We start from the raw sequence: 12,162 nt of genomic DNA, 5'->3' as shown, positions 1-12,162 counted from the left end.
ACAATTGAATTCTTGAAAAATGTGAAAAACAGAAGTGGGCCAACTAATTCACGTATCTTGTATTATGTCAAATGCCCTGCTTCTGCACGTACAGCTTAACTGTACCTGCACCTCACTATATTGTAGGTTTGCTGTCACCATCTAATAGACCTGCTTGGTCTAGTGTGGTAGAAGAAAGTCTCTTCCATTTAGACCAATAAGTGGCTATGTGTTTAAAAAGTAATTTATTGCATGTTAGCAACTAGTTATAAGTTACAGTGCTATAATAGATACAAATGATAGGAAATCCTGGATTTTAGGATCAAGTTAGTCATTCAATGTAAATTTGGGATCCTTTGTTTTGGATTAAAGATTCTCTTCTGGTGTTAATTTTCTTCTTTTTGATGTGTTGTGGAAATTAGCTTGTTGTTTGACAAAAAGATTATTGAATAAACAGCAATTTACTTCCTTTTTGTTATTTGTTTAGGTGTCACTTTCCTCGCTTGTTTTAACTATTGTCATATTGATAATAGTCATAGTCAAAACTGCAACACTTGGACCACACATGTAAGTGTTCTCACCTTAAGAGTGATTCATGGCTATCTTAATTAAATGTGAAAGTACGGCTGTGAAAAAGGCTGAAGACTTAACTGTGTTTGAATGCAGTTCTGATTCTATTGAATACTATATCTGTTTTTTCTAATATTGAACAGTTGCAAATTTTAAATTTGTGTTAACCATTCTCTCATGTTTGTCATTAATAGTATTTTTATATGTGCATGCCAATCTCTCATGATCAGGTAATAAACACAGAAATTGCTAGTAAAGCTCAGCAGGTCTGGGAGGATCAACGGAGAGAGAAACAGAGTTAACATCTCAAGACCAATGTGACTCTTCTTTTTTAAATCAAGATCTCCAGAATTTCAGTATTTTGCTTATAGTCTAATGATTAGATGCTTACTATTTTGTAGCCAGATGCTATTTCTATAATAACATGAGACCCATTTTAAAAATCAGTACTTTTACTATCTGAACTGAATACTGCAATTTCCAAAGTGGGAGAAGGTGGCCTATTTAACATATGTAATCAACAGGTTGAATTATTTTATTATCAGTACATGAAATAACAAAATGATGCCCACTGAATTACTTGTTTTCTGATGAATTTGTAGCATTGAAGATAACTAAATCATTTACATGTTCCACTGTTAGTGAACTAATGTAACTTCTCTGATTAGTAATTTCTTTGAACCTGATTAATACTGTACAACATTAAGAAGATCACTATCTTTCACACTGTCTTCCCTTACCACAACTTCCATACTGACTTAAGTTGTGCCTGTATGTTATTTATCTGTTTATAGTTTTGTTATGCAGGAAGCCAATTTCTTGATTTTGACATTCTGGTGAGCTCTTTTTAACTATAATAGGGTCAATTGTCCTGCCAATTAAATTGGCCACAAACATCCTTAGTGGAGGTCTCCTGCAGTAAGCCCAGCTGTCATTTTAACGTTACAGAGTGGATGCTTAAGGAATTTCCAAATTCACTTCTACTTTCCCAATGTGAAATGTTCTGTGGGAGGCACTGTTTGAATAACTTATTAGCCAAGATCTAATCTACTTCTTACACATTGCTGCTTTCTGAGGCTAATCCTATGAGATTTAAACATAATTTAAGAATACAAATATACAAATTAACATTGTAAAATGCATTTCACACCCTCAAGATAACTGTAGTTGCTTCAAAGTCAATTATGTACTTTCAATGTATAATCACATTTTTCAAGTTTATAGATCTGATAAATAATTTATGCACAGCAAGACTACACATATAATAGTACCAATAATAACCAGTTAATTTTGTTGGGTAGCAGATAAATTGCTGATCAACACTCTTTAATTTTTATAATGTAGAAAAATCATTACAACAATAACTTTTGTATATTGAGGAGGTGATGTTATGAATGCTAGACTTTATATGGTGGTAATGTTTTAAAATATCTCCTTTAATTCAAAGTAAATGGACTGGTTTGGAAAGGGGGTGGAACCTTTTCCTAAATCAACCTGGAGACAAACCCTTCTGATCTACTTGTTATACAGATAACAACACAAGTTGGAACTTACTCAAACTCAAGTCAAAATGTAAACTGTTGATGCAAAGAAGAAACTGTTCATGGCTCATAGATTTATGAAGTGTCAGGCATAGTCATGTAAGAATTTGGGTGAGAATGAAAAAGTAAGTGCAGCTATTCAGGCACTAAAGGGACTGCTTTTGGGTGAGTCAATAAGTGGATTGCTGGTGAGAATAGAAGATGTAGAGCTGGATGAACACAGCAGGCCAAGCAGCAATAGAGGAGCAGGAAGGCTGAAGTTTCAGACCCAGACGTCTAGGCCTGAAACGTCAGCCTTCCTGCTCCTCTAATGCTGCTTGGCCTGCTGTGTTCATCCAGCTCTACACCTTGTTATCTCAAATTCTCCAGCATCTGCAGTTCCTATGATCTCTGGTGAGAATAAAACCTTTGTTTGGAGAATGGTTTTGACTCTCCAAAATCCTTAGTTTCCAGAAGATGCTTTGTAGTAAATCCATTAGATTCTGCCTAGGAGATTGAATGAACAGCATATGAATCATGCGTGGAGTAGTATTCCTTCAAACCTGCTGTGTGACTCAGTGAGATCATGACTGGTCTGATTGCTTCACATTGCTATGTATCCCCAATCGCCTTTCACCCACATACTTATCAAGAACCTATCTAATTCTGGCTTAAAAATATTCATGGTTGCTGCTTCTACCACTTCTTGAAGAAAAGACTTCCAAAAACTCAAGGGCTTTTTCGAGAATTAAGTTTCATGTTAGTGTTGGAGGGAGAGAAGAAAATTATGCTTAAGTCAGGAGAAGCTTAAGTTTTTTGAGAGAACCATATAATTGATGTGTTATGGGGTTTTTGGATATGTTCAGGGAGGAACATTCAGCAGGTCTGGCAACTTCTGTGTAGAGAGAAACAGATTTAATATTTTGATTCCAATATATCTCTCTTCTGCAGAGTCTTGTTGGACTGAAATCATTAACCGTTTCTCTCTATACAGTCACTGTTCAATTTCCCGAACAGTTTCTGTTCCTATTACCAGTAGCTGCAATAATTTATATTTATACCTTTCTTGTAGTTTTGCATTTTGGTGACATATTAAATGATTTTTAACTTTTAACAGCAATGTTCTACAATTGGGTTCTGAAAAAGAGGCTTTGTATCCAAAGCATTTACTCAATTGCTGTCTCCACAGATGCTGTCAGGCCAGCTGCATTTTTTCAGCATTTTCTGGTTTCAATTCAGTGTTTAGTCTGTATTGATTGGTGCATGTTTGTTAAAACATAGTATTATCTAATGGGATCCTTTGAATTAGTAACTGGAAAATTCGTATGTTTTAAAAAGTTATCAGCCTGTACAGGGATCACAGTATTATATTTTGGTCATGCCAATTCTGCGTTAACAGTACGATTTTGCAACAGGACAAAACTGTTGTTTTTGAAAATAAAGATGCAACAGATTAAAGAAATTTTGTGATGTTTGAATGACATCAGATGCTGCATTCAGCTGAAATAACACATCAAATATTTTCATGACTGTATACCTTACCTAACAAGCAGGTCTGGAATGTGAAATATTGTAAAGCAGCAATTTTATTACTGATGCAAAATCTGCTGTCTCACGATTTCATTTTTTCCATTAGTTATTTCAGCAAATTAATTTACAAAGCTTTGTCAATGATTGAAAGCTGTTAGCTGTAATGCAAGAACCTTATTTCATTAGCAGAAAAGTTTAACGTACGATTGGTGAGTGAAAGTGGTATTGAAAGTGGTCCGGTTTGGCAAGCGTTCTTTCATTACTAAGTGCAGACTTTGTATTAATTTCACTGTGATTTAAATCATCATGTAGTTCATTAACTAAAAGGTTCTCCACATGCTCTGTTCCTGGAAGTAGTGCCACTTCGTCCAGAAGGACCATTAGTTATTTTTTAAAAATATAAAATTTTACTGTCACACCAGGGGTTTGTTAAAGAGTAAAGTTTTGCAATGTGAGTGACTTCAATGCAACCTAATTGTTCGTATAACTATATTTTCCTTCTGATGCCTGTAAAGATTGTCATTTTTAAAGGGGTGTAAATCTCAGACTGGAAGTATTCGTTACATCAGCTGGCAGCTTTTTGTTATTTAAGGTTTCCTCCCATGTGAAAATATAATTTGTTAGCACAACGTTCTCCCTTTGTTTTAATATCCATCACTTAATACTGCAATTAAAAGTTACTCTGAATGCAATAAATTTTCCACTAGTTCCCTCTATTCTGTAACTTTCCAGTCGTACAGTCATGCCAACTAGTGCAAATCGAGGTCACTGTGCCAACTGACTCGCTGCTGCACTGATTTACCAGTCAGGTGGACCGACTCTATTGTCCCACCTGGAGCTGCAATAATTGCAGCCAAGGCAGGAATAGACTGTTTACTCCTTGAATGACTTGTAGCTAGTTTAATGGCTTTTGGTGAAGTTCTTTCTGTCTGCAAGCAGTTTTTTTTTGAAAGAAGATAATCAAAATAGTTCTCTCATCACTTTCAAGCCCTTCTTCTTTCCCTAAAAAAAGGTGATATGCCTATTGATTCCAATCATCCTTTGCAATTGAACCAGTCTAGTTTTGATGAACCATCATAATATATTAGAGAATGATAGGATTGATTCCTATTTGTCTTTTGCACATTTAAGATTCAATATACACTGTTATCCAGGGTGAAACAGAGAGGGGAGCATTAAGCTCATTTGTTGCTGATACTTTCTTCAACCAATGGATGTGGAATTCTCCAGAAGGTAGTGAATGGCCATGTTTAATAGAAGCATTGAAACAAAGAAGATAGGAGCAGGAGGAGGCCATTTGGCCCTACGAGCCAGCTGTGCCATTCTTCACGATCATGGCTGATTGTTCGATTCAATAGTCTAATTCCACTTTTTCCCCATAACCTTTGATCCCATTCGCCCCAAGTGCTATATGTAGTCACCTCTTGAATACATAATGGGGTATTTACTTAGGATGCAAGGTAGTTGAAATATTAATAGCCACGGGTTTCGTGAGCCATTTTAATTGTCTTTTGTTTGATTTCAAAGTACTGACTTGAAGTTCATAACATACTGATACATAACATGTGAAAAAATGTTTATATTATTAATAAACTCCAAAATAGATATTAACATTCTTGGCACCAAAATCTGAAAATACAGCCAAAAGCAACATGGATCGCAATTTGCAATTATTTCAGTATTCACTGTCATCTCAAAACATCTTCCTTTCAAATAAGTTATACCTATAGCGTACCTTATTGTGTCATATACCACTGTTATTTCTACTGTCATTTTTATTACCTTTCCTACACTGTCCAACCCTATGAACCTCCACTTAGGGTGCCAGCACACCTATTTGACCATAAACAGAAAAGTTTCTCTAAATAAAGACAAACCAGCAACTCAAACTTTTTGGTTCCCTTGTTTCCCTTATTAATATTTTAGTATGTAGTTTCCAGATGTCATATAAACTTACATATACTTTGAATGTACTAATTAACTTCCTCAGCTTCCCTTCAAATGATTCATAATTTCTTTCAGCTAAACATAAACAGTTTAGATGGATGTTTATGACCAAAACACTACGTCTGCATTAATATTGTGTATACAGTTCATTGCCCTGTAATTCATTGTGATTCTCATGTTCTAAATTAACCTACCTTTTCTCTTTCTGGTCCCAAATCAAATGCCCTGACGGATTGGCTATAAACTAAAACTACATAATGACTCTGATCAACATGGAAGCTGGGGTACTTGGGGAAATAAGTAATGATGTATTAAGACGTGTTTATATTACAGAAGAGGAGGTGTTGGAGGTCTTAATACATACAAAGGTAGATAAATTGCTGGGCACTGATTAGGTGTTTCTCAGAACCTTGTGGGAAGCTTGGGAAAAGATTACTGGGTCCCTTGCTGAGATATTTGTAACAGTGAAAGCCAAGGATGAGGTGCAGGAAGACTAGAAGTTGGCTAGTGTGGTGCCATTATGTAAGAAAGGCTGTAAGGAAAAGCCAGTGAACTATAGACTGGTGAGCCTTATATCAGCAGTGGGTAAGTTGTTGGAGAGGATTCTGAGGGAAAGGTTTTAAATACATTTGGAAAGGCAAGGACTGATTAGGGATAGTCATTGTTGCTTTGTGTGTCAAAAATCATGCCTCGTTAACTTAATTGAGTTTTTTTGAAGAGGTGACAAAGAATGACGAAAGCTGAGCACTAGACATTGTCTGTGTGGTCTTCAGCAAAACATTTGACCAAGCTCCGCTTGGCGGACTGGTTAGCAAGGTTAGATCATATGAGATCCAGGAGAGCTAGCCAACTGGATACAAAATCAGCTTGAAGTTAGGGGACAGAGTTGTTTTTCAGTCTGGAGGCCTGTGACAAGTGGTGTGTGCCACAAGGATCAGCACTGGGTTCATTGATGGGTCAAGGCAAGGGGGGGAAACTGGGTGGTAAAACACAGACTGAACACTTGGTTCATTTTAATATTCTAGCAGCAGCTGCAAAATTCACCCAGGTTTTTATTTAGATATGATCCTATCAATTCTAGGGCATTAGTAGAAATTTCAACAGACTAGTAATTGAGAACACCGACCTCACATTCTGGGAACATTGGTTTGAATTCACAATGCCAGATGATGAAATTTTAGTTTCAATTTTTCTTAAATTTCTGGAATTAAAGGGAAGTTTAATGGTAGCCATATTGGTTGTCATAAAAATCCAACTGGTTGACGAGCTTTTTAGGGAAGGAAGTCTGGTTTCCTTTCCTGGTCTGACCTATGTGTGAATCCATTTCAACAGGGCTAGAATACAAGAGCAAAGATGTACTGCTGAGGCTCTGGTCAGACCACATTTGGAATATTGTGTGCACTTTTGGGCCCGCTATCTAAGAAAGAACATGGTGGCATTGGAAGGGGTTGAATTACATTTACAGGAATGATCCTGGGGATGAAGGACTTGTCATAAGAGGACCGGTTGAGGACTCTGAGTCCATACTCAATAACAGTTTAGAAGGATAAAATGAGTCTGAAACTTACAGAATAATGAGATGTTTGGATAGAACGAATGTAAGAGATTTGGATAGAATGACTGTGGAGAAGACATTTCCTCTAGTTGGAGAGACAAGTTATGAGGACACAACCTCAGAGTGAAGAATCAATTCTTCAGAATTGAGACTAGGATGAATTTCTACTGCCAGAGGCTGGTTATTCTAAGGAACTCATTGCTGCAGAAGGATTTGCAGGGCAGGTCATTGAATATATTTAAGATAGAGGTAGATAGATTCTTGTTTAGTAAGGAGATCAAGGGTGCTGGGAGAAGGCAGAAAAATGGGCTTGAGAAACATTTCAGTCATGATCGAATGGTACAGCAGGTGTGATGGGCCACGAGCCCAATTCTGCTCCTGTATCTTATGTTCTAATGGTGGACAATTAAACAGCTAACAAGCATTTGAGGTTTCAAAACTGATGTTCTGATGACTCAAAACATTAACTCTGTCTTCCTGTCAGAGATGCTGCCAGACCTGCAGAGATTTTCCAGCAACTGTAGTTTTTGTTTCAGATCTCCAGCCTCTAAAGTTCTTTGTTTTGTTTTACTGTTTTGCACTACTTTCAATAACATTCTCCATATGTGTTTTTCATCCAGGCCCTCAGCCTCTCCTCTGATTCAGCATTCCATTCCTCCTATTAGTAGCCTGCAGATGGCTTTCTGTAGCTTGCAAGTGTCATAAAAATGTAAGATGTTGTTGCATGAGTTTCTGAAAATCTTTGTCACATTATCATCAAGAGCAAATACATAGTTGACCTGCAAAGTAAACTGTGAGAAAAGTCAGAAATTATCAGAGCTTTTATTGTTATTATCAGGGCTGCCAGAAGTCAGATATTTTGAAACAAAGCAGATAGTATGTACTAGATAACAAAGTGTGGAGCTGGATGAACACAGCAGGCCAAGCAGCATCTTAGGAGCACAAAAGCTGACGCTAGACCCTTCATCAGAAAAGAGGGATGGGGAGAGGGTTCTGGAATAAATAGGGAGAGAGGGGGAGGCGGATCGAAGATAGGTGCAGAGGAGACAGACAAGTTAAAGAGGCAGGGATGGAGCCAGTAGAGGTGAGTGTAGGTGGGGAGGAGATAGATCTGCCCGGGGAGGATGGACAGTTCAAGGGGGTGGGATGAGGTTAGTAGGTAGGGAATGGAGGTGCAGCTTGAGGTGGGAGGAGGGGATAGGTGAGAGGAAGAACAGGTCAGGGAGGCGGGGACGAGCTGGGCTGGTTTTGGGATGCAGTGGGGGGAGGGGAGATTTTGAAGCTTGTGAAGTCCACATTGATACCATTGGGCTGTAGGGTTCCCGAGCAGGATATGAGTTGCTGTTTTTGCAACCTTCAGGTGGCATCATTATTCCACTGCAGGAGGCCCAGGATGTGCATGTCATCTAAGGAATGCGAGGGGGGTGTTGAAATGGTTCACGACTGGGAGGTGCAGTTGTTTGTTGCGAACCGAGCATAGATGTTCTGCAAAGCGGTCCCCAAGCCTCCATTTGGTTTCCCCAATATAGAGGAAGCCGCACCGGGTACAGAAGATGCAATATACCACATTGGCAGATATGTAGGTGAACGTCTGTTTGACGTGGAAAGTCATCTTGTGGCCTGGGATGGGGGTGAGGGAGGAGGTGTGAGGGCAAGTGTAGCACTTCCTGCGGTTGCAGAGGAAGGTACCAGGTGTGGTGGGGTTGGATGGGAGTGTGGCGCAGATAAGAGAGTCCCAGAGAGAGTGGTCTTTCCAGAAGGCAGACAAGGGTGGGGATGGAAAAATGTCTTTGGTGGTGGGGTCGGATTGTAGATGGCAGAAGTGACAGAGGATGATGAGTTGTATCTGGAGGTTGGTGGGGTCGTATGTGAGAACAAGGGGGATTCTTTTTTGGCGGTTATTGCAGGGATGGGGTGTGAGGGAGAGTTACAGGAAATGCGGGAGACACGGTCGAGGGCATTTTCGACCACTGTGGCGGGGGGGGGGGGGAAGTTGCAGTCCTTGAAGAATGAGGACTTCTGGGATGTAGGGGAATGGAATGCCTCATCCTGGGAGCAGATGCGGCGGAGGCGAAGGAATTGGGAATAGGGGATGGAATTTTTGCAGGAAGATGGGTGGGAGGATGTGTATTCCAGGTAGCTGTGGGAGTCAGGGGGCTTGAAATAGATATCGGTTGCTAAGTGGTTGCCTGAGATGGAAACTCAGAGGTCCACGAAGGGGAGGGATGTTTTGGAGATGGTCCAGGTGAACTTGAGGTTGGGGTGGAAGGTGTTGGTGAAGTGGATGAACTGTTCGATCTCCTCTTGGGAGCATGAGGCAGCGCCGATACAGTCATCAATGTAATGGAGGAAGAGGTGGAGTTTAGGGCCAGTGTAGGTACGGAAGAGGGACTGTTCAACATACCTACAAAGAGGCAGGCATAGCTTGGGCCCATGCATGTACCCATGCCCACCCCCTTTGTCTGTTGGAAGTGGGAGGAATCAAAAGAAGTTGTTGAGGGTGAGGACGAGTTTGACTAAGTGGATGAGGGTGTCACTGGAGGGGAACTGGTTGGGCCTGTGGGACAGGAAGAAGTGGAGGGCCTTGAGGCCATCTGCATGGGGAATGCAGGTGTATAGGGACTGGACGTCCATGGTGAAAATGAGGTGTTGGGGGCCAGGGAATTGGAGGTTCTGGAGGAAGTGGAGGGCATGGGTGGTGTCACGGATGTAGGTAGGGAGTTCCTGGACCAAGGGGGAGAAAATGGAGTCCAGATAGGTGGAGATGAGTTTGGTGGGGCAGGACCAGGCGGAGACAATGGGTCGACCAGGGTAGGCAGGTTTGTGGATTTTGGGAAGGAGATAGAAGCGGGCATTGCGGAGTTGGGGAACAATGAGGTCGGAGGCTCTGGGTGGGAGGTCACCTGAGGTGATGAGTTTGTGGATGGTTTGGGAGATGATGGTTTGGTGATCAGGGGTGGGGTCCTGATCCAGGGGGCGGTAGGAGGAGGTGTTGGAGAGTTGGCATCTGGCCTCAGCAATGTAAAGGTCAGTGCGCCATACTACAACTGCACCTCCCTTGTCTGCGGTTTTGATGGTGAGGTTGGGATTGGAGCGGAGGGAGCAGAGGGCTGCACATTCTGCGGGGGAGAGTTTGGAGTGGATGAGAGGGGTGGAGAGGTTGAGGCAGTTGATGTCTTGACAGCAATTGGAGATGAAGAGGTCAAAGGATGGTAGGATACCTGGGGGTGGTGTCCAGGAGGAGGACTTGTGTCGGAGGTGGGTGAAGGAGTCAGTGGTGGGAGGGTTGGGCTCCACACTTCCAGCTCCACACTTTGTTATCTCGGTCATCCAGCATCTGCAGTTCCCATTATCTCAGATAATATGTACTACCCTTTGGTTTTACAGCTCATTCTACCTTACAGCTACTTGCCTGCATGATACCTGAATGGTTATATTGGAAATAAAGCCAAATAGAAAGTAGAATAAATTAGAGTAGTCTACAAAACACCAGTGCTTCACTTCTAAGCCCTGGTCAGTAAAAAATAATTAAAAATGGGTGGGTGCGAAAACATTGTTTACAATATTACTCACTGGCCCAGCAAAATTGGGGAAGCAAAACCTTTAGAGAGAAGGCTCTAATTTAAGCCATGCAAAGATGACTAAGAATTTAAAATGTTACATGTCAGCAGCTCGATTTGAGTGGGAGTATAGGGAATGTCACTCTTTTCATGTTTAAAAGCTTTCCACGAGAATAACTTTTCAGAAATGGCTCAGCAGTCTTTTCAATCTTTGCATTTTCTGAACAGCATTAATTATAAAAGACTGTTAGTCGTGAGTTCTGACATTTAAACATTCAATTTTGTTTTCTGTGGTTTTGCTATAGATGACATCAGCTTAGCTAACTGGTGGGTAGATGCTGGCCAACATAGATAGCCTTTAGTTTCTTTGAAAGTAGCAAATTACTTGAAAATTACAAAATAGTGCATCAATAAAAATTTTAGCTAATGTGGTATGCGGAGGAATAATAAAAACGTACATGCAAGATGTTTTAAAGTATATTTATCTTCTTTTATTTTAAGCATAATGTGACACATGAATCATTTTTGCTGCTTGACATACACTATAGTACCTCCCTGTTTAAGTCTCTGGAATTAATATATGGAAAATGGAGTTTCATCATCTTGTAACTATGGCAACTGTGTCTAGCCAACAGTTTTGTGTGATATAGAATGTTAGTTTGAAGATTCATTGCAGGCAATATTTTTTCATAAGAAGTAAAATGTTTGTCTAATTTTGAAAATAAGGTTCAAATTTTGCCAGATCAATATTTTAGCTGAGTTTACCCAGAAATCTAGTTTTAAAGATAAAGTGGAAGTCCATTTTAATGTTTGAATCTCACCAGATCAGGCAAAACAGCTCAGTATATCTGGAAGAATTATTGTAAATACGTGATGCATTTGTCTTTTTTGCTGAGTAAGAATGTGCTTATTATTGCATGCTGGTTTGTCTAGCTTCAGAGAGATTAGTCAATTGTTGATACAACTGGTTTACTGTACAATAAGCAACTGTAGAGAGCTCTACATAACCATGTCTTTCTCTGTAGAACTGATGATCACTCTCTGCTTGCACCTCTACCTCCAAGTCTCTCAGTCATCTCTCTTTTAATTTTATAGGAAGTGCTATTTACACAGTTCCAAACATTAACTCTTTCAAACCTCAATCAATACTCACTGAAATCACAGGAGCCATAATTTGATTTTCTGTTGAAAGTACAGTGATTCACAGCAGTTTGTAGTTTCATCCAAATGACATTAGTCACATGTTCGAAACAGCATCAATTTGTTTTTTTTTCCAGAAATATGTCCCTTCAATCACACATGGATAAGCAGTGTGACATTATTCTAGTGGAATGTAGAAGTAAATTTAATGTGGTATTCATTGCACTTGGTCAGGTAATAGAGTTGTTCATTTGTTTATTTCCATATCTTCTGAAAGTCGACCCTTTCTAGCTTATCTTACCTTCATCTCCTCAAATCCTGGCTTGAAGGTAACTAACTAATGGTAGCGTTTCCATGTATC

At 39.9% G+C, this 12,162-nt stretch overlaps 1 protein-coding gene across 2 annotated transcripts in view; it reads left to right on the top strand.

The window, feature by feature from the left end:
- slc38a11 (solute carrier family 38 member 11) overlaps positions 1-12,162 on the top strand; it is an 85,016-nt gene that overhangs the window by 34,680 nt on the left and 38,174 nt on the right. For both annotated transcript variants that reach the window (XM_059647323.1, XM_059647322.1), the window contains exon 7: positions 467-546. In XM_059647323.1, coding sequence (XP_059503306.1) covers positions 467-546 — 80 coding nt within the window. The remainder of the gene's footprint in view (positions 1-466; positions 547-12,162) is intronic.

Source organism: Stegostoma tigrinum, chromosome 7 (assembly GCF_030684315.1).
Source record: "Stegostoma tigrinum isolate sSteTig4 chromosome 7, sSteTig4.hap1, whole genome shotgun sequence".
Classification (NCBI taxonomy): domain Eukaryota; kingdom Metazoa; phylum Chordata; class Chondrichthyes; order Orectolobiformes; family Stegostomatidae; genus Stegostoma; species Stegostoma tigrinum.
The sequence above is the reverse complement of the archived record's forward strand: the minus strand, read 5'-3'. Positions and strand labels throughout refer to the sequence as shown.